Source organism: Orcinus orca, chromosome 3, assembly GCF_937001465.1.
Source record: "Orcinus orca chromosome 3, mOrcOrc1.1, whole genome shotgun sequence".
NCBI classification, from domain to species: domain Eukaryota; kingdom Metazoa; phylum Chordata; class Mammalia; order Artiodactyla; family Delphinidae; genus Orcinus; species Orcinus orca.
Window position 1 is genome coordinate 107,353,133 of NC_064561.1, and position 23,111 is coordinate 107,376,243.

General features: G+C 40.8%; 2 protein-coding genes across 12 annotated transcripts in view; both read right to left on the reverse strand.

Annotated features, from left to right (window-relative positions):
* CAST (calpastatin) overlaps positions 1–23,111 on the reverse strand; it is a 125,002-nt gene that overhangs the window by 21,710 nt on the left and 80,181 nt on the right. For 9 of the 11 annotated variants that reach the window (XM_033400713.2, XM_033400716.2, XM_033400721.2 and 6 more), the window contains 14 exons: positions 22,295–22,378; positions 17,922–17,990; positions 16,703–16,801; positions 15,103–15,183; positions 14,415–14,453; positions 13,832–13,924; positions 13,597–13,686; positions 12,552–12,653; positions 9,180–9,263; positions 7,813–7,860; positions 6,553–6,648; positions 4,779–4,874; positions 1,106–1,207; positions 548–631 (listed from right to left, as the gene is read on the reverse strand). In XM_033400713.2, coding sequence (XP_033256604.1) covers positions 548–631; positions 1,106–1,207; positions 4,779–4,874; positions 6,553–6,648; positions 7,813–7,860; positions 9,180–9,263; positions 12,552–12,653; positions 13,597–13,686; positions 13,832–13,924; positions 14,415–14,453; positions 15,103–15,183; positions 16,703–16,801; positions 17,922–17,990; positions 22,295–22,378 — 1,167 coding nt within the window. The remainder of the gene's footprint in view (positions 1–547; positions 632–1,105; positions 1,208–4,778; positions 4,875–6,552; positions 6,649–7,812; positions 7,861–9,179; positions 9,264–12,551; positions 12,654–13,596; positions 13,687–13,831; positions 13,925–14,414; positions 14,454–15,102; positions 15,184–16,702; positions 16,802–17,921; positions 17,991–22,294; positions 22,379–23,111) is intronic. The other 2 variants (XM_049707069.1, XM_049707070.1) reach the window with 2 other exon arrangements.
* The window catches only part of RHOBTB3 (Rho related BTB domain containing 3), a 975,233-nt gene continuing 966,318 nt past the window's right edge, over positions 14,197–23,111 (reverse strand). Inside the window, exon 13 of the mRNA XM_049707074.1 lies at positions 14,197–14,213. The gene's annotated coding sequence lies outside the window, so the exon portion shown is untranslated. The remainder of the gene's footprint in view (positions 14,214–23,111) is intronic.

The window sequence follows — 23,111 nt, forward strand, 5'->3', positions numbered from 1 at the left end:
GCTGCATACGAGGAGCATCAGCCTGATTTTCCTGCATTATCCATGAAGTGGTGTATCTCTTAAGTAGCGGCCTCCCCCTTGACACTTGGTCTGTACAAGCTACGTTCAAAAGAAAAGAAATGGGTCAATTTATCACTCACTCTATTCAGTGTCAAGTAGGCTCTCTTATCTGTCAACTTATATTTAAGGTTTGTAAGTCTTTCCTCAGGAAGTGATTGTTGCTCATTTTGGTTTTCCTATCTGTATGAAGGTTTCCTAAGTTTTCTCTGCTTCTGGTAGTCTAACAAGCCACCTATTAGACAGGCAAAAATTAGGTAGTTAAGACATTATATTTCTTTCACCTAAGGGAGGAGTAAAGGGCCACTTAGGAATATTTTAGTTTCCTAGCTGGTGTGCAAACAGGATATTAGTGAACTGATACTATTTGGTGTAGAAATACTAAGAAACGTGATCTTTATATCCCAGGTCTGTTCGCATGTCCCTTTTTCATGTATATGAAATTCAATATAAATTAAAATAAATTAGAAAAAGATCCCAGCCTGTTTACCTTGACCTCTTCTAATCTATAATCAGGAGGAATTGTTTCTTCTTTTTCACCAAGTTTTTCACGATCTTCTTCTTTGGCTTTCTCCTGAATAAAAATGAAACCATTTTCATTGTTAATACATCTTTTTCTCATAAAGTGGACGCCTGAGTGACTAAATTTGAGGTCAACAAATCCATTGTTAGGTTCCTACAGCAACTCCATCTTTGACACTGTATCCTGGTTTAGCAGGCTCAGACAGCACCACTTTTAGCCTGCTGGGCTAAGAGGCAGTCGTGAGGAGCGGTAGAGGCAGTGCCACTTCTCTCCTGACTCCTCAGCAACAGAATTGCAGGTGGACAAGGTGAGACCCAGAACTCTGATACGTGCACGCCAGCCATCCACTGCTGCACCTAAACACTGATGCTCACTCAGGGTTTGCTTATTAAACAGGACATGCACAATAACAGAGAAAGACAGCTGGTCATGTGTTGTAGGAAATTTTTAAAAATGACTGAGTTATCTGGGGAGTCAGGGCGATCAACGATAGCTCCTTCCTAGAAGTATCTGAGCTGCCATTACCTTGACTTTATCCTCCACAGGCTTTCCAACTTCTGGACCAGCTTCCTTTATCCCCAGGCTTCCAGCCAAGGCTTCTACAGCATCACGTGGCCCCATGCCCTTCTAAAAGCACATCAGGGGGTATACTAAGTAGGTGGTTAAGCATTCCTTTTAAAAGAGACTACAACAAACAATTCAGATGGGCATCGCCTTATTTCAGGCCTAGATAAGAAGCACATGTCATCTTTTAATCATCTAAAAAATCAACTGAATTAGAATCTATGTTTAAAAATCCTGAAGTGTTAAAAGTTAGAGCAAGTTTCTTAGGTTAAACATCAAGTGTGTGCAATTTATGTACTGACACTGAGAAACTTTTGAGATCTAACCCACGTTTTGGTTCAGAAATTAGGAAGTTAAGAGAATGGGTAACACCACACAGAAGCTGAAAGCCAGGAAAGAAGAAAGAAGTGATCTTTATGTGACTGTTTTAGAGATGGCACAGGAAAGCTTTCAGAAAAGCCCTCGAGAGGACACTCTTCCCAGTGAAACAGCCGGGCCCCGGAGGCAACGGCTTCAGCTGAGCCTCTACTGAGGCACAGAAGCTTGCGTTCTCTATGTGGCTTCTACTGGTAAGAGTGGATTCACGCCAGTTCAGGTGACGGCCTGTGACTTATTAACCCGAGTGGCCCAATGAGAACAGTCTACCTGGGGTCCAGTTGTTGAAAATGAAATGTGCTCCCTGTGAAATAATGAGCTCTGACCACAGTGGTATTTAAAATGAAACTGGATGAACACAGAGCATAAACGGCATAAAGGGAAAATAAAGGATAAATTATGTGTGGGCTAAAGAGAGGACTAGATCCAGCTTTTTCTAAACCACAGGTCATGATCCATACATGATGAGCTCTTAAAATCAATTCAGTACTTCATGGTCAGGACTTTTTTTAAATGAAGAATATAAAATAGAATGCGTCATGCATACCAAGGATAAGTATCATTTACTAAACTATTGTTCTACTGTGTGGGTCCTGGGTTGCAGAATCCATGAATTTCCAACTCTGGTCTTGGTCAAAAGTGTGAAAGCTCCTGAATTAAACAGTCTCAAAGATTATTCTTATTGTAAAAGAATATGACTTCACATGGAGTACATATTGGACTTTTAGAGTCAAAGCGTCTTTCTGTTTTATATAGATTAGCCATCGTCCTAAGTAAGAAAAGTGTTGCTAAGCTGCACCACAAAAGTAAAGATCACCAGTGAAAAAAGGGCCGTCGAGTAGACAGTGATTTATCACCATCTAGTGGTTGGACACTGCATAGATTTTATTCTGGGGGTCAACAAACATCCCTGATGTTTCCAACCTGCTTGGGATTGTAACTAAGAGCTGCAGCGGTCCCCAAGTCTTAGCCAAGCAATCTGATTGCTACCTGATCCAAGTCACCTGCTCACACTTCTGTTTTCTACTCTCTGCTGCAGAATCTTTGGAAACTACTGCTTCCCAAGCCTGTGCCCTTTGGCTCAAGAAATAAGTGAAACCGAGTTAGAAAAGCTAGGAGAAGCAGCAGTCTTAAGAGCTAAAGAATTTGGAAACAGGACCAATGACAAAAGCTTCTATTTTTTTTTGCGGTACGCGGGCCTCTCACTGTTGTGGCCTCTCCCGTTGCGGAGCACAGGCTCTGGACACGCAGGCTCAGCGGCCATGGCTCATGGGCCCAGCCGCTCCATGGCATGTGGGATCTTCCCGGACCAGGGCACAAACCCGAGTCCCCTGCATCGGCAGGCGGACTCTCAACCACTGCGCCACCAGGGAAGCCCCAAAGCTTCTATTTTTGTTGTCAGGTTCAGAACTAGAACTCAGGAGTTTGGATTTGCTCAATAAACTTTCTTTTTCTACAACAAGAACTGCAGAGGGCAGACATTCATCTCCTTCCCCTGGGCTTTCTGTTTCCTTTTGCTCACTGATCCTCCAGCCTCTCTTGAGTTCTCTGACCTTTATCACACTCTGCGGCTATTCTTTCTGGCTCCCATGGGTGTCACAGTCCCAGAAATGCCAACTGACCTCAGTGATGATAAACTCGGCAACTGTGGTAACCAGAGTTGGTGGAGTAGAGGCCCAGGAAAGGCAGTCAGAGAATAGAAAAACAAGAGCTCTTTTTTTTATTTTTATTTTTTCCTCTCCATTAAAAATCCAATGCTCAACTCTCTACAGTCAGGATAAAGCTGGAAAGGAACTAACTCGGCTCTAAGGCCCTGGCAGTCACAGTTGACACAACAGGTAGATGACACATGTTTAGGTCACAAGAGTTCTGCCCTGGAATATTGGCTACTGTCTTTTTGATTCCAATCACTGCCTCTGTGCCTACTTCCTCCACCAGTCTCTTCCCAGATTCTCTCTTCCTCTCCTGTTCTTTACCACTGTGGCCTGTGCCTGAATACCACAATGTAAAAGTTTTTGGAGGGTACCCTGAGACTCTCCCGCCAAATAAAAAGGAGGTCACGTCCTAAGGCAGGAGGGAGACCCTGGACTGTGAGGGGACTCGCAGCTGGCACCCAGGATTTCCCTGGCAGGAAGCAGCCACTCAGGGTACCCAGGACTCTTGTCCTACATCTTCTTCAAGGCCCTCTTCTCTCAAACAACTAAATGCACATACCCCAATACCTGAAGGGCTCCACACCTCTGTGCTGGGCTGTCCTGGGTTTGCTGGTCTCCCCAGGAAAACCGTGCTGTTCCCACTTCTCAGCAGGATCCTGTCCTCCACCTGCAAACCTTTTCGAGTTCCTCCTGGAAAGCAGTTCCTTCACCCATGTTCCTGCTGCCCTTTTCCCATATGAGAGTGATCAAACTAAACTGTAAGCCTGAACCTGGCCCATATCCAAACTAGACCTGAAGGGGGCTGAGAGCAGGGGCCATATCTTACATCTCAGCTGAGGTTCTGAAAGGTCAAGTGAATTGCTCAAGGTCAACTCGAAGTTCATTTCCCTCGTTTATAAGAGAGACATGATCAGAACAGCCTTCACAGTGTCCTTGTGAAAATTTAATGAGAAGATATTGCAAAGCATCTAGAACAAGTTTAGTTACTCAGAGTGTAGATTCACTAAGTCTGTACTAACGAAACATAGTTCCATCAGCTGTTATTCTCTGAGTCAGATTCTGTCTGCTAATGGAAACAAAACTCACTGAATTCCAAAGAAAACAGATTCAACTAGTTAAATATCATACTTTATAGAAAAATTAGAAAGTGAGAGAGGCAAGAAAAGAAGGAAGGGGAAAGGAAGTGAGTCCACCTGTATCCCTTCAGTTGCGAGAGGAGTCATGATGACAAAGGTACAGATGATTCCACCAGGAGAGTCAATAAAAAGTAATATCGGGCTATTTGTGGGACACCAAATCAGCTTGAAAGACACAGGAATGTGAAGAAGCATGATTAACCACAGTAGCCGAGGAGCTATAAACAATTTCAGAAGGTCAAAACAAAACAAAACAAAACAGTTTGCAGCAGTTGAATTAAAAATTTAAATCTAGCCTGAGTTTCTAGCTCCTCCCAGAAGCCTAAACAGAGGATAATATAGCTATCTAAGATTTTATTTTTATTTTGTTAGAATACAGTAATATGACGGTAATACACAGCAGAAAGGGCAGAGGAGGAAGAACATTACTTTCTCAAGACATTTCTCAGTGCCCAGAGGACCACTCACCGCCGAGGCTGACGGGGGCGGGGCCGACTGCACACAACACAAGGAGGTCCGAGGCACGGCCGCTTCCACAGGAGTAGGGGCAGCAGTCTGAGACTCCTGCAGAAAGAAGCAGGTACAATGACGAATTTTTAGAAATTTATTAAGACTGAACAATGATAGACCAACAATACAGTCTGCTACACCATATGCTGTGAGCATGACTTTCTTGAATGCCCAAGGATTTTGAGCAGTAAATAAGTCAAGGCATGTTGAAACTCTTCAGCTACCATGACTTCACCTTGGTTTCACCTCTTCCCTTAGGTAGGTTACTAAACCTCTCTGAGACACAGTTTGCACTTCTGCAAAATGAGGACAATTATAGTACCTATATCTCAAGGGTTGATAGGGGCCTTGAATGAGATAAAACAGGCTAAGTGCTTTGCATAGTACCTGGGAACACAGTAAGCTCAGTGAATTTTATCAACTATTATTATTTATATTATTTGCCATCATATAATATGTAACAATAATAATATGCCAATTATAAATGCAATACAATATTTTATTTAAATACCTCATTTTTACATATCTAAGAGCACCCTGTAAATTGTAAATAGCTACGTACAAATGCAAGGTAGTAAGACTATCCCAGGGGTTCTAAAAGTGAGGTCCCTGGACCAGCAGCCTCAGCACTACCAGGGAACTTGTTAGAAATCCAAATTCTTGATCCCCCCCTCAACATACTAAATCGGGAATTCTGGGGTTGGGACCCAGTAATGTGTGCTTTAACAAACACTCCACGTCATCCTGATGTGTACTGAAGTTTGAGAATCACTGTGCTATTTTGTTACAAGAGTAAAATTTCAAACAGATTGCTTTTAATCCAGACATTTATGGAAGCCTATCCTGTATGCAAGGTGCTCAGCAGATGATCATTAATAGGGCATGAGCTCTTCTTTCAAGGAATTTACTATTTAAAAATATGTATAAATGTTAGAAGTAAAGCCCAGCGCAGCTAAAATCTTGTTTGCAACATGCCTCAACAGGGATATATAAAGAAAGCATGACAGACCTCCCTGGTGTGTTGTATTCTGCTTAACAAGAGTTGGAAGGGTGGTACGGTTTGGGGAGGGAAATGCAGGAGACAAAGGCCATATTTTAGCTGAGCCTTAAAGGGATGACTACGATTTTAGTTGATCTAGAATTTGGAGAGGTTATTCTATTTAGAAGGAACCATATGAGAAAAGCCTTGGAAAACACACAAGTACTTACAATCTGAGTTTAGTGATAGGGGGACACATCTTGGCATGAAAGGAAGCTGGGGCCCAAATGCATGAGCAGGAACTTTTTTGTAGGGAATGGGAACTCCTGAGGGTTGGAGCAGGGGAATGTTGTGGCTACAAACATGCTTGAGAAAGAATAATGCCGGTGGACATATGGGATGGGCTGGAAGGAGACCAAAGACACAGGCCATTGCCATCTTGAGGTGACGAGTGATGACAACTTTAACTAGGTCAGTTACAGAAGCAGGAATGGAAAGAAAAGCATGGGTGTGAATGCCTTCCTGAAGGAATAATTAACTAAAGGACTTAAACTGCAAGAATATGAGGGTCAGCCTGGGAAAATAAAGCACATCCAGAAACAGGCAAGATGAAAACTGCATGTGAAAAGAGATGGCAAAATGGGCCTTTTTATCAGCCACTTCCTGTTAAAAGTTTTGGTCTCACATTTTTAAGATTATAGACAAACATTAAAAAACAACAAAAACTAGCGATCTTTATTTTTAGAAACGTACTTCTGTTTTTTCAGTTGGCTTAGATTGTTTTTCTTTACACTTAGATTGGTCAAGATCTTCTGAAAGTTCATCAATGAGTTCTGATTCACTCAGGGGCTGTAACATAAGAAATATTATATAATATGAAGAAAATTATTTTTACTTTGAGAAAAGAAAAAAGCTTTCATAGAGAAAAAGGTTTTCTGGTAAATACATATTATGTCATATTTTAGGATCTAAAACCAAAAGTTAATTTATACAGGGTATATGTTTCATTTATCAATGTAAGGTAAGTGTCATGCAACAAATAAGGAATACTAAACACCTCAGTACCACAAACATGTTAATGGCTTATTTAGTTAAAAGTTTTCCTGATACTTCAATTTCAGAGTAATTTTGCTCAAATAAGATTGCCTGTTTGTTCCAATGAAGATCTTTATCGTTTTTCCTTATGTGATGGTTTTTCCTACTTCCAGCGACTTTCCTTATGAATAAGTCAGAGGAAACATAGATCATATACTCCTTCCCTATGACTACATGCGGTTTTGGCAGGAAAGTTCTGCTATCCCTAGTTCCTTCAGGTGAAGTGGTATTATTCGTTTACTGTAATCAGTCAAAATCTCCACATGCTCTGATCTATGACAGAATGGCATGTAATTCAGAAGCTGGGCCCCAGGGTTGGATAGACAGAGGTTCGAGTCCTAGCCTCGCTATTCCCTAGCTGTTTGACTTTGGGCTATTTACAGAATCCTTCTGTGTCTCAATTTCCTCACCTGTAAAATGGGAATAATAATAGTGCCTTCCTCATTCAGTGAGGACTCAAAATGATAACACACAACACCATTTAGTGTAGTGTCAGGCACATAGTAAGTGACTAATAAATGTAGTTGCTTAATATCATCATGATAGGTAACTATGCTGATTAACACCAAATTAAGTAAAGGCAGCATAGAATCATTAGAGCACCTGATGCTGTAATTAGGATCAAACCAAGTGCTAACAACCTAATTTAAGGGCCCTCTTGATATCGGCTCCTAATGTTCAACGAACATCACCTGTAAATTTGTAATATTTTGGTAATAATTCATGAGATAAATAATCATTAAAATATGTGAAAAAGAGTCAGAGATCTAAGCCAGGTGTTGCTGTCAAAAGTTCCTCTTTCCTTAATAGTAGGCTGTCATGCAAGTCTCTACAGTGAGATCTGGTCTGTCAAAATTATCTGTTTATACCTTACAGTTCTATTGTTTTCTAAGTATCAAAAAACACTTATTTCCTAACCTTGGGTTTTTCTTCAACATCTGGCAAGAGTGGTTTTCCATCTTTATCCTGTAAAATGAAATTAAAAATACATTTAAAATGAATAGAAAATTTTGCTTTCTTGTCCCATTAAGTTTGTTTTAGAAATTCCAGGATATGAGAGGAGAGATTGGGTTTTTTTTGCCATATATCTGAGTGAGTTTGTGTTTCAAATTAATTTATTTAGAAAGTATCAGAATAAGGAGTTGAGCTGTAAAAATCAAGAAACCAAATGCTATAAAATACAATGCAATTACTTTTCTTTAAAAGTTACTGAAGGGACTTCCCTGGTGGCACAGTGGTTAAGAACCCACCTGCCAAAATGCAGGGGACATGGGGAATTCAAGCCCTGGTCCGGGAAGATCCCACATGCCGCAGAGCAACTAAGCCCGTGTGCCACAACTACTGAGCTTGTGCTCTAGAGCCCACGAGCCACAATACTGAGCCCGCATGCCACAACTACTGAAGCCTGCATGCCTAGAGCCCGTGCTCCACAACAAGAGAAGCCACCACAACGGGAAGCCCGCGCACGGCAACAAAGAGTAGCCCCTGCTCGCCACACCTAGAGAAAACCCGCGCCCGGCAACGAAGACCCAGTGCAGCCAAAAATAAATAAATAAATAAATAAATAAAATTTAAAAATTACTGAAAAATAATTTCCATCTTTTGGATAAGGAAGTAGAATTTTTAAAAAAGTTCTTTGGCTAGAAAGATGCAGCTACATCAATGAAAGACTGAAAAAAGCTTCAATTCTCTAACCCAGGGTGAAGAGGTAAGATATCATTCCTATAAAACTGGTTTTTCAGAATTCACAATTTAGAATGTTTCTAAAAAATGAGAAACTTTCCATATATAAGCATTGTAGCTATTTTCCACCATATGTTTATGTGTATTATTTCAAAGATAAATTACAAATATAAGTACAGGAATAAGTCCACCATCCTCACGTCAAACTGAAACCAACAATAACAAAACCATCTTCACTGAGGATACTGGTAAATCATTGTATGTTTATCTACCACTTAGAAGATCTATGTGCTTTTATCCATATAGCAGTTAGAGAAAATATTACTCCCAAATTATTCCTCTGCTTTAAGGTTAAGGACCTATGTCAAGCATGGTTAATAGTTGAAACACGTGAATTTGAGGGAATTTTAATGACCACACGGTCATTACTTAGGAAACCCTCTTTTAAAGGGTCCAACTGCAGAAGACAGAGAATAAAGCATTCAGGGTCTTCAGAGTTAATATCAGACACGTCCTTAAGCATCATGGGGACAGACAGGACAAAATGCGATGCGAAGGCAGGAGGAGTGAGCTGCTGTCACGCACCGTGGCAAACAACGTACCGTGGCTGGTTTTAATCTATACTCTGGTGGGACTGTTTTCTCATCTTCACCACACTTCTTTAGTTTCTCTTCTTTGGCTTTTGCCTGAGGAAGGTGGAGAAAAAAAATAAGCATTGCGATAATACATGTGAAATAAGACATCACTTTATCCATGGGTGTCGTGGAGGAGACCAAATCAGATTAAAGTGCCCGGTGAGCCGTTAGGAGGAAGGCAGTGTAGGGTGACAGACAAAAAAACAACACAGCCAGGAATCCCAGGGAGGTGTCCCTGCCCTGTCTGTATGACCTTGGGAAGCCACCTAGGCTTTCTTCGGCTCAGTTTCTTGAGCTGTAAAATGGGGCTACTAAGAATCCTTACCTAGCTTGCTGACTTGTAAGGAAGGAGCAGCAGAGAAAATTAAATAAGATATCCTTTGAAGAAAGGTAAGCACAGTGCACAAGCTGGCTGCAATCATTTTACAGCCTCCACCTGTCGCACTGAAAGAGGCAGTTATCTAAGGGGGAGAAAACAACGAATTCTCATGAATGTTAAACACGGTTCAGAAAGGGGAGAGGCATCCCATCACAAATCTTGGCTGATCCAAGGATAATTAGTTTTCCCTTTTTTTAAAAAAAAAAACTTATTTAATTTATTTATTTTTGGCTGCATTGGGTCTTCATTGCTGCGTGCGGGCTTTCTCTAGTTGTGGCGAGCGGGGGCTACTCTTCTTTGTGGTGCGTGGGCTTCTCATTGCAGTGGCTTCTCTTGTTGCGAAGCACGGGCTATAGAGTACACACCCAGTAGTTGCGGCACATGGGCTTAGTTGCTCCGCGGCATGTGGGATCTTCCCGGACCAGGGCTCGAACCCGTGTCCCCTGCATTGGCAGGAGGATTCTTAACCATTGCACCACCAGGGAGGCCCTGGTTTTACTGCTTTTAAAAGAATTCCCTTCAGTAACACCAAGACGTCACTGGATTACTGAACCATGCACAACCAAATGCATTACAAATAAAAGTGCAGTTCCATGGCAGATCAGTGGCTTCTAGGATATAACATTTGATTTTAAACTCCTGGTGGGTAATGCAAAGTTCCATGATATGTAATAATATGTACCTGTATCAAGGTATGGATTTAAATCACAAATCAAGGAGCTCCTGGGCACAAAAGTATGTGTGCTGGGGGGGCGGGTGGCGTGGGTATTTAGCTGATTCTAGCTCAGCCTATTGCTCCCATCTACATCTCAGCCTAAGACTGTGGTTCTCCATTGAATGCTTAGTTAGCTGATTAATTTTAAAATATTTAATGAGCACTTTTAATAAGCCAGGTACTTTTCTAGGCTTTGGAATTATAGTTGTATTGTTCTATAGAATAATAACTGGGATGAAAGGATTTTTTAAAAAATATTTCCCGTTACATTCTACTGCAGGATATGAAGTAAGTCCTGTTATATAGTGGTACTCCCCAGTTCAGGGATTTGTGAGGTCATTGGCTATAAAACAGTCCTCATGAAAGCGTCACCTGTATAGGACTGTCCTCTCCACTTAGGCTTGTGAACAGCGAGTCACATGCACAGCTAGATCCTTTCTATTCTTTGATCTTTATATTCTTTAAATGACTGCATTGTGGTTTGTATCCAGTAGGAGGTGAAAACAAACATCCCCTGAATTGAAATAGTTCCAGACTAGGTAACTACACTAGAAATAGGGGAGATTAATAATGAGGTATCACTACAGAATCAATGCATTATGATACATTATGAGAATGACAAGTAGGCATGGACCTCTTCTCTGAAGCATCATCTGGTGCGGAACGTGCTGGAGGGGCCGTGGGCTCCTATAGCATGTCGACCTTTATGAGCCTTATCACAGCAGACTACCCAGGAAGTAGTGAATTCACCATCAGGTACTAAAAATTCAACTTAAGAATCCAGAGGATTGGAGAATCTTTATACTTTGTACACAATTAAAAAGGAAAACTAGTATTAAGAGTAGAATAGTCCTTTTTGTTCAAATTTTAGGAGTTTGCTAACTTTCCAGAGGAAATTTAATACATTTATATGCATCCCCCTAAACCCAAACTGTTTAAAAGTTATTTTTACATAACTTTTTCACATCTACCTATCCGATTTTATTCACTCAAAGAATCTTTTCATCCTGGGATTATGTTTATACTTTCTGCCCCCAAATTATCATCTTCTTAAATCACCTTAACCATCTGTAAACAGCCTGAGGCAGATGTGCCATTGGCTGGCTGCCATGCAGCCGTCGGTGGTGGACCGCCAGGGTCCTGCCAGGACCACCCTTTCCTTGAGACATTGTGCACCTCGCACTATGTTGTCATCAAAGTTTCCCTTTCTCCCAATACATTACTTGGTTCTGGAGGACAAGGACTGCTTCCCCTGCTCCCTTGTGTTCGCCTTCACAAAGCCTGTCGTACCACACTGCGCCCGGCAAGACCTCAGAGAAAGTCGAAGATAGAAACTGGCCCATTTCAGACCAGGGCAGTCCCAGACTCAGGGGGTGTTGCTGGGAGTCAGCGAGACTCACCTTCCCCGGTGACTCAGAACAGGAAGTGACAGCGGAGGCAGCAGCATTGTGACAGCGACAAGTGCCAGCTCCCACCCTGAGCTGACAGGCTGGCGCCCCTGAGGGTCCCCACCACCACACTGCCTGGCCAAGGATGCCCGCAGGGCGGCTCTATGCCTTCCCTCCTCTTTTCCCCCAGAGGACTCAGTTCAACAATTCTTTAAAAATTGAAATTTAATATGAACACTCTCTTCCGCCAAATACAAGCTTGCCTGGGCTCGTAAGGCTTGTTAAGGTCTTGGCGTGTGGTGGGGTAAACTCTCCCCAGCATCACACTCTAAACACGCGGCAAATCCAGTTATAAAGTAATTGTTGCTTGATTTTATTCTAATTTGGGACAAGTTTTCAACATTTTCCCCCATAGTTATAAAAAGGATCTCCCACCCCATCTGCAACCATCTCCTTCTCTCCTTATAAAGAGAAGCACCTGGAACCTTTTGAAAATACAAATGTCCAATTTCCATGAGAGCGGACAAAACTCACCAGGCCACTGCCTTCGTTGTTATCTTGTTTAGTCAGGTGTCATTTGAGAATTGGCAAAGGAGATTAGTGTTCATTTTAAGTATTAAAATTCTAGATGGTTAACAAGACAAACACTGAAATATCCTTTCTGGTTGCTAACTCCCCAGCAATAAATATCTAAATTAGCCAGACCCTGAAAGTAAGGCAGGACAAAGAACAGTTCATTTAAAATCTCTAAGAAGATAAAAATGGTACAAGAATTCTAAACATGTGTAATGCATTAGCTTTGTAACCTTGTAACCTGAAGACTAACAGGTTTTGTATGTGAACTCCAAGGTCAGTACCTCATTGACTTCCTTAATGGAGCTGAGGTCGAGCTCAGGTTCTGGCTTCCGGCTGCCCAGCGAAGCTGACAGAGCCTCGAGTGCCTGATCACTCATTGTGTCCTGTGAGGGAAAAAAAAATTCTGTACATTAAAAAGAAAACATCTCCTCAACCTGAACAATCCACCCATTTCTTTGTGAAATTCAAAATTTTAAATCTCTAAGAATAAGTTGTGGATTGGGGAAGGACTCTAGGAAGGCAATTTTATTTAAAACCTAGTAAAAGAGAGAAAGAAAGAAGAACTTACCAGTGAGTGAAAACTGGGGCTTAGGACTCGTTTCTACAGTAACAGTGCTCTCAGAGGTACACTTCACCTCTTACTTAGCAAGCTAGAAGTGTAACTGTAATAATAATTATATTATAAAATACTCATATCAAAATAAAAGCTGCAAGAAGTAAACTTTCAATATCCTGCTTTTCTTTTTCTAAAAATGTCTCTAAAAATGACTTCTGACAACCCTGTCCTTCAGCACGACAGCTAAGCCCAGGAAGCAGGGGGCCCTGAAGCGGCTGGACCACCTGCAGATGGGGCATGTTTTCTCATCCAGCCCAGAGCCGCAGTGCCACCTTTCAGGATTCACAAGAATTAAGTTATAGTCAACTGTGGTTAAGGTGGAGAGAAGCAGCTACAACAACATCCCCCTAGTGATTCACAGGACTCAAACTCCTTTAGAAAATCAAGTTGAAGATTTCATGTCCCAAGAGTGCAGTTCCTCTGGGATCCTGCTCTTCTGTGTAGTGTGTTGGTGAGATAATCTTATTCCACAACCAAGGCAAGTGTGCTGAAATCACCCCTAAGCATTTGTAGAAACAGAGCAGGCCTGCCTGGAGATGACCAATATAACCCTGACTGGTTTCACTATTCTACACAGGCCCGAGGGAGCAAAGATGCTCAGTAGGTGGGATGCACTATTGGGGTTCTCCCCAGTCAGCTAGATGAGCCTCAGGAGAGCAACTGCTGTCAGGCGGACCGTGCTTAATTTTAAAGAAGTAATTTTTTTATACCTCTTCCACCTTTCTTTTTTTCTCCTTGGGTGGAGCAGCGCTTTTGATTACTTCAGCTGACTGAGCTTTTAAAACCTCTCCTGTAGACTTCTGAAAAACAAAATACAAAAGATTTGACTTACAGAAGAAGGAAACGTATTAACCAAATCGTAATAACCAGAACTAAAAAGTTGTTGTTGTCTTAAAGTATGAGATGGTTTCTAACAAGTTTCCCTCATTACATTAAAAACAATACCTCTTTCTTGGTTTTCTTCCCATCAGCCGTAGGAGAACTGCAGGTGAAGTCTGATGACAAGGCATCTATGGCATCATCGGGCCCCAGGGGTTTCTAAAGAAACAGGCAGCACGACGGGTCACACGCGGGAATCATTCAAGTGACAGATCAGATTATAAACCCAGCAAACGAAGAATGGACTTTTGCAATTCCTTGACTACCAAATGAGATGATCAACGAAATAACTCAGAGGAAAGCCTATGTTTGGGAGGAAACTGGATGCTCAATAAATATTATTTTCCTGTTTCTCTCTTCTCAACATATTACATGTTAGGATATCCTCATCCTATTTTTATTAACATTTAATTTATCCTAAAACTTTCTTGTCCCCATTCTTCTTTCCCTCAAAAATCTACTTAGGAAATAAACACGCATTGAAACAACCCCCAGGCCCACCCCCGTTCTCTGAACAGATGGAAACTTCATCTGATTTAGAGATTAATATAGTCATAATCCCAAAATATAGAATTGATAACTCTATCCCCCCAACCAAAGATATAAAAAGTGTTAAATCTGATCTTAGAAGACAGTTATGTGAACTCACCGAAGAGTCTGGAGGAGGCCCTGTGATCCCTTCTTTTTTCTGAAACAAATATTAATTTGATGATGCTGAGAAGGCAAAATTAATCCTTACAATTGGCAAAATGCATAGCTCAGTGAATGCTATAGGCTGAGTGTGTCCTCCCAAAATTCATATGCTGAAGTCCTATCCCCTAGAACCTCAGAATGACTGTATTTGAAGACAGGGCCTTTAAAGAGGTGATTAAGGTTAAATGAGAACATTAAAAGGGGCCCTAATTCAATAGGACCAGTGTTCCTATAAAAGGGGGAAATGACCCAGAGATCCACGTAGAGAAAAGACAACATGCAGATATGTACACATAGAAGATGTGGAATTACTCCACATGTAGGTATCTATAGACCAAGGAGAGAGGCCTGAGACAGATCTTCCTCTCACAGCCTTCAGAAGGAGCCAACCCTGCCCACATCTTGATTCCAGTCTTCTAGCCCCCAGAATTGTGAGACAGTAAGTTTCTGCTGTTTAAGCCATACAGTCTGTGATACTCTGATATGGCAGCCCTACCAAAGTAATACAGTGAGCTTCAGAGTAATGACAATTTTGCACGCCCATTATATTATCTAAGTTAAAAAAAGTGGATATATTAATGTGATAAAAATTATAATTCCAAAAAAGAAACAATAAAGTATAAGTAAATGATTGTTTAACTTACATTTAAAAGTTCCCTATATTTTGGAGGAAGTGTGACTTCTCTTTTACCCAATTCCTCTATGTAAGTAGAACTCATCAGATCCTAGAAGAAAACCGTACACATAAGGATAGTAGCTGAGAATGTTATACACATATTCTTAAACCAAAGTACTATTGCATTATTAATTTATGGAACTATCGAGAGTAAATATAAATCATTTAGAAGCCAATATTTTACACAACTCTGAAATTCTAAGTTTCCACAAATACTTGCCCATATTTGCTTGGCTTAACCCATTAGTAATGCTATAAAATATTCAAACCACTATATTAAATTTCATTCATATATAAAATGCATTTTATTTAAAAATATTTTTCATTATCTAATATTTCTATACCTACAAAAGAGCAGTTGATAACTGAATTTCTATATAACTCAACAGATCTAGTTATTTCGTACGTAATAAGAAAAAAATCAGAGTGATGTTTCTTTTTTAGCACTCTCCAATCCAATTCCTCTTCCTTGTTTTCCAGAGATAGCCATCATCCTGAACTTTATCACATCCATCAATGTAAAGTTGAGTATATTTTAAAACAATTATTCCACATGTAGATACCCATAATCAATATACACCATTACTTTGCCTATTTTCAAGTGTTATATAAATGGTATCAAATTCTTATCATTTGGTAATGTACTATTTTTATTCAAAGTTATATTTTTGTAATGTTATCCATATTGATACATGAATAAGCCATTTTAACCACTATAAAGTGTTCCACTATATCATCTTGTCTCCTGTTGAACAAAATCATTTCCAAATGTTTCACCTGTTCTTAGAACTCCTTATACACCTGGGCAAGGCTCCCTTCAGCAAGTCTCTCTAGACGTGGGATTGCTGGTTAGAGGGTGTGCACATCTTCAGGTGACATCCACAGGCTCTGGGCCAGTTGTCAGACTTTTACACTTCTGCCAATCAGATGAGTATGAAGTGCTATCTCTCTGTGTTTTAGTACCATTTTCCTAATTACTAGGGAGACTTTCATGTGTCTATTGGCCAAATTTTCTCCTAATTTTCTATTGGGTTGTCTTTTTCTCAGTTTTAAAAAATCTTCATAAATTCTAGAAATAAATCCTTTGTTATGACTGTTGCAATATTTTCTTACAGTCTATGGAATGTCTTTTATTAATGCCAAGGAACATAACTTTCTTGCTTTTCATGAATCAGGAATAGAGATGAACTGAGGACAGAAAATATCTAGAAATCAAGATAAGTTCAAGTGATAGGATGGGAAATATCTAGAAACTAAAATAAGTCGAAGGCCACTGGACTTAAGCCTCGAAGAAAGAAAATAAGTCTCTGTGATCCAACAGACTATATGCCAGCTGCAGTCTCAGCAGAGACAATCAATGAGTATTTGCTGATCAACGGAATCTCATAGCCACCTTAGAACAGTTTCCATCCACAACACTAATTTTCAGTTGCTATTACTGATACTGACAGCATACTGTTTCTCTCCAAGTGACAGAACACTATATATTCTTTTGTGCATCATGACCATGACCTACTAGCTCTCCTACTCATTAAGTATGAATCTTTATCGACATCAAGATCACTTACCAAAACTTCAGGTCCAGTATATGTTGTATCATCTTCTTTGGTTTCTTCAGGTTCTCCTAAAGTGTCTATTAAGTCGTCCAAAGCCGCATCCATGCCTAACTGGAAAACAAAAAGAGCAGGTATGTAAATGTCATTTGTTACACATATTTCATTTTGATTTTTTAACTACCGAAAAAAAAATTCTGTGTAGAAAAACACCAAAAGTTCTTAAATGGTTAAAATCTCGTCTGTAATAGAACTTAGTATTTAAAGTCCCAGAGTACAGATTCTAGGTTGGCAAGATAGAAAGCCACATTCAGGTTAAGAACCACAATTTCAATAAGTCTAAAGGCATGAACTACATGGACAAGTGTATGGTTCATTACAGCTGCCAGACCACTGTACTGATAGTTTAAAGAAAAAAGGAAACAAACTACAGAGAATTATAATCATGTTGCTATCTGCAAGAGAGGAAATGCTTAGTATTTTTGCTTATCAATCGTTTCCACCTCTACCAAATAAAATATATTTCAAAAATGGATTGCCCTGTGTTCTTTTATTCATTTGTGGCTTTTTGTTTACTTGCTTGTCTGAAGATGCTTACAAATAGAAATTCCCTGAAAGAGATGTTAAATTTACAAGAAGTGACAGTTTATTCTGTCAATATGGGCTTAACTCAGTATAATGAATGAAAGAGTGCTTCCATCCTGTTTTTGAGGTTAAGAATGATTCATTGTGAAGAATAAGCTACATTTGAAGGGGAAAACAATTTGAGGAAAGACCCTTTACTATTTAACTCAGCTTAAAAATGACTGTTTACATTTTTTTTTGCAACTACCATATTTCCACTACAACTTTAGGAACTCACCTGATTGTGTAATAGAATGTGAGGTCTGTTAGCTTTAGACTGATTCAATTGGGAATTTCAGAATGAAGAAGTACCTGGCATTCTTTAGTGATACCTCTGGTTAGAGAAGGTGCATTTGCAGGAGGGAAACTGGAATGTAAACTCCATGAGACATAACTGGAGTTTCCAGAACACAGGGTTAGAATGTAAAATGTTACAAACATACGTGAGAAAATCCCACTTTCAACCCAGTCATATTAGCTTCAAACAATAATTCATTAAAAAGGTCCTTTAAGTTACCCTCACCTCATATTGTTTACCCTCAAGAAATCAGATCACGAGAGACACGGAGACTATGAATAAATATGTAAAAAGGCACTGCTATCTTCATACCTTTCCAGAGGGTTCACTTGGTTTGGATTCAACTGGTACGGCTGACATTAATGATTTATTTTCTTTATTCTGGTGGGGGTTTAGAAAGAAAGAAAAACGCCTCATATATCTTTATAAAATTCAATAATATTACAGACTTTAAAATGAATACATTATAACATAACATGGATCATATACTAAACATCTGCTCTGTGCCAGACACTTTATGTGTTATATCCTTTTTCAGAAAAGCATAAATAATATTAATATTGATAATATTAATCTCACTCAGAGATGTGACAAGCAAGGCTCAGAGAGGTTGAGTAACTTCCCAGGTCACACAGTAAAGCACAGCACTGAGATCTGAATCCAGGACTGCCCTTCTCTTTCTTCACTGCTCTTGGTTGCCTCTCCCAGGGCCCACAGCTAATCTCTGCAACACCCATGAATTCCTTCTTATTACAAGCAGCCATTATGTCTAGATGTTGTTCTCTCGGTCTGTGCCCCTACACATCAAGGCCTCCGCCCTGCCTTGCTTTGGTATCTCATCGCTCATTCTTTCTTTCATCTCCCTAAAATCAATGTCCTTCCCACCACGGCTTCAGTTGCTCCATCAATGATTGTCAATAACTTTCCAATCTGCAGTTTCCATGGCTTTACCCAGACATAATCTACTCGGACTTACTCTGGTGAGCACCCCTCTCCCGACTCTCATCTCTCACAGCACCATCCTCGTTCTGTGCTGGCATCTGTGCCCTCTGTTCTCTGCCACCTCTGGCATCTCTCCTGCTTTGCCCCCTGCCACACACATGTTTCTGCCTGCACTGGTGGTCCTAGGCAATCATCTCTACGGTCAGGGGCCAAATGCTTTCAGCGACAGGCAGGAACGAAATGGTGAAGTCGCTGGGTTTAAGACAACAGGGAATTGTCTTCTGTGAAGGTCTCTGAAATCTGGGCAGCAGAGCTTGGAGCTGGAGAGCACAGGCTGGTTTGCACACCAGCCCACACGCACTGGCCGCAGGAGGCTTCAGGCAAGTCACGGCTCCTCCTGAACCTCTGTACCCTCATGTATGAGACCAGGACAGTGACTGCACCTACTGCAAAGGGTTGTGAGGATTAAACTAATCCATCTATTAAAGTATGAAAGCCAGTAGTTGTGCACACGTTAAGTACTCATAAGGACTAGATATATAAATAAGTACTAAATAAGTGATTGCTGTACTTGTTATATTAAAGAGATCATGGGGAGCATCAGGGTGAGCCTGAGTCCTGGCAATTGAATCCAGCTCCTTGACTGAACCACAACCTCATGCAGATGTTCATTCAGTTTCACTCTCCCCTCTCTCCCTGCTTCTCCCTTTCCATCCACCTGGACTCCAAAACAATGTGCTAATCGCTTCTCTCTCGGGGCACCTCAGACATTTCAATTCAACCTGTCTAAAAGCAGGTATCACTTTTCTGTCTCCAGCAGTTCCCCTTCTGACCTCTGTCCACCTGTCAGTGACAATCAGGACCGGGCTCACTTAAGAGGCGCTCACTCCTGCAGGTGCTGCCCCTGCACTGGCACGAACCTGGCCGTGGGTGCCTCCCTTGCCTCACCTTAGGGTTAGCAACCTGGTTCACTGAGACGCTGAAGCCCCAGGTTACCTGAGATTTTATTTCACCTTTGCCCACTACAGCCACTCATTTCCTAAAACCTGAAAGTTTCACCTCTGCAACGCCTCCTGCATTGCTCCCCGCTCACTTATTCTATCCCAGTTCTAATTTAGGTTAACTTTGGACTCCCCAGGACGACTGAAACAGCCCCTGACCAGCGTCCCACCTTAAGATCTCTTACTCCGTCTCATCCCAGCCACTGCGGTCGCTTAATTCTTCGGCAGCTGGGTTTTAATTGCATCTCTCCATCTGTTCTTTAATCTTCAATGCTTACCTGCTGCCTGTTTTATCACTACCACATGGATTAACACACCTCTACATTCTCCACAGCAGCGCCTCGACCTGTCTTTCTGATCTTACAGTCCCACTCATCTCTCTCCTGTGCTTCACCCACACCGTAATGCACTTTGTACCCAGATCACATCTTATATTTTTCTCCCTTGTTATGTTTGCAAGCCTGCAATCCTAGCTATCCTTTCATGCCAAACTTAAACTGGATCTACTCAGAGTCCCCAAGGATTCCCCCGAATCAGACAGACCCCCTCTCTCCTTAAACAGCTCCCTGTGGGGACTTGTCTTAATCTGCCTTGAATGCAGTCCTGGGTACATAGTTTTATCCCACCCCTAGAGGGGTCAGCCTGCAGCTCAGTGTCCTGCAGTGTCAGACCACAGTCCACAGTGCTTTACACATGGTATGGACTAAAAAAGAAAAAGCAGATGTGACCAATCTCGTTTTCTGGGAGACAAATCAGAGGCAAAGAAAAGTGAAATGATTTGCCACAAGTTGTAGCACAAGTCAATCAATGCACAGCAGAATTCCGTATAAACCTCGCCTAATTTTATTGCTTAGATTTTACTGATAACCCTGGCTAGATGATGTGTGGCATAAATTTTCAAATTATCAAAATTTGAAAAATACATTTACAGATAGGTTACAAAATTACATTTACAAATCTCTCAGAATACGTTCAAATTACATTTTAAACCTATTCTAAGAGATCTAAGCCTCTGTCTTAAATTTATCCATTTTCCAAACCATGGCATCTAGTTATCCCTCCTCAACACAAGAGAGTGAAGTGTATCCCCAGGATGGGGGTAGGGATCTCAAGGTATATACAAGGGGTCTGCTGGAAAAAAATCAAACATTTTTTATTTTGAGTATTTTCACTGAAAAGTTCATGTAAATTTTGCCATCATGCCACATGCTTTCTGCATTAGTTTGGAGAAAAATAATGTGCCTTTTCTTTTTCGAAATCTAAGAAAAACTGATGTTTCAGGGACATGGGCCATACTTTTATCCTATGACTTTCCTTACTTTCCTTAGCCTGCAGAGGGATAACTGTTCCCATTTTGAGAAGCGGGAAAATAGATAAACACGTATTACTTTTTTTCTGCTTTCATTTCCATCTTACTTTTGCTTCAGCTAGTTACTTGTGGCTTTAAGAGAAATACGTCCTAGCATTTCTAGGACGATATGGCTTCCAAACTGATTCCTAACTCTGATTGCTAACTCTGTATTCCTATGGGTAGAAAAGGTAGACTACTTCTTGTCTTACGTTCCCAAGCTAGTCTCTTCAAAGGATCTAAGGAAGGTGCCCATGATTTGCCAGTGGGGTACATATACTCTCTCCTGAGAGGGCTTGTGACGCTCCTTTGAAAACCTCCCAATATCAATCCATGTAGGTGTCGTGACTGCACATAATTTACTCATTTCAAGATGGCAGTGTTCATATTGAAATCTGAGAGTAATGCTTATTCAAATGCTCATGGCCATTTCATGTGCTTTATTTCAAAGCCATAAATCTTGAAGGCAGGATCTGAGTCAACTCGCATTTTAATTTCCTTGGTATTGATGAGGTCTTATACATGGCAGGCACTCAGTAACTATTTATTTATTTATTTATGGGGTCTAAAAAAAATTTTTTTATAGACCTTTATTGGAGTATAACTGCTTCACAATACTGTGTTAGTTTCTGTTGTACAACAAAGTGAATCAGCCATAGGCATACATATATCCCCATATCCCCTCCCTCTTGAGCCTCCCTCCCACCTTCCCTATCCCACACCCCGATCCCACCCTCTAGGTCATCGCAAAGCACCGAGCTGATCTCCCTGTGCTAAGCGGCTGCTTCCCACTAGCTAACTGTTTTATATTTGGTAGTGTATGTATGTCGCTGCTACTCTCACTTCATCCCAGCTTCCCCCTCCCCACGTCCTCAAGTCCCTTCTCTATGTCTACGTCTTTATTCCTGCCCTGCCACTAGGTTCCTCAGTACCATTGTTTTTTTTTTTTAAGATTCCATATATATGTGTTAGCTTATGGTATTTGTTTTTCTCTTTCTGACTTACTTCACTCTGTATGGCAGACTCTAGGTACATCCACCTCACTACAAATAACTCAATCTCGTTTCTTTTTATGGCTGAGTAATATTCCACTGAATAGTAACTATTTATTGAATGCATGAATTTTAAAATCATTCATTCAATAAATAGTGTCTTTTTGGTGTCTTGCTCTCTCTCTGTCCTTCAGATGCATGCTCTTCTTCATAAAATTTCACATATGAAGTGTTCAGTTTTAGCAAATGACAGGTTATTTGACTGTGACAGCACTGGAACACTGAATGGTTAAACAGAGCCAGCCAGGTAGAATGGGTCTTCGCTGAGCATATGTTTCTCATAAAAGAGACCTGATAAGCATTGAGGCCCCTGCTCACGTTACATCTTTTATGTGTGCTCACCTCGTCAACTGGTTTGCCAGATGCTGCAGCTATGCCAGTAACAGCACTCTTTCCACCACTGGAAATTGTGTCCTGTGACTTAGTCTAAAGGATAAAAGATTGACAGAACTAAGTATCTCTGAATGACTATTTTCAAGATCATACATTTCAAATGTCACTAAGGAGCCAGCTTCCCCTAGCAGACATCTTGAAGGGAAATGGTCACTAGCTTCTACTGCATATGATGCAATGCTGGGCACATACAGCTGGACTCAAGAGCTTACAGAGCCCATGCAGGTTAACACACATAGGCGAAGTGGGCCACGTGGGCACATACAAGGTTGTAAAGCCTCTAGTCAATTGTTGCCATGTGAGCCTACTGTTGCCAGATATTCCAATTTTTCAAGAGAAGCTAGAAATTTGCATTTTATGTGAAGTATTCTGACTTTATTTGTTGGCAGCTAATTAAAGATCATTTTGATTACTGTAAGCCAAATAAAATACACAAGTGGCTGCAATTGGTGGGCCACAAATTTGCAGTCTCTGATATAAGGTATATTGTTAAGCAGGCCTATTTCCTATCTTCCAAGAGCTCTCAATGAAAAAGTTCTCATAGACGTTTATTCTTCTAGCAGTTGAATAGTTGTATTCTGGAAATACAGAATATATGTCTGACTTTTGGCTCTGTAAGTTGATCTCTCCTACAACAAGACCCTACAAACTCTAAGACTTCCAGGTAAAGAGCAGATCTTGCAGGGTATCTGAGTTCCCACAGCCCACGAGGAGAGGGGTCCAGGAGGCAGCCTCAATCCCAAGCTTCCCATCTGTGAGACACCAG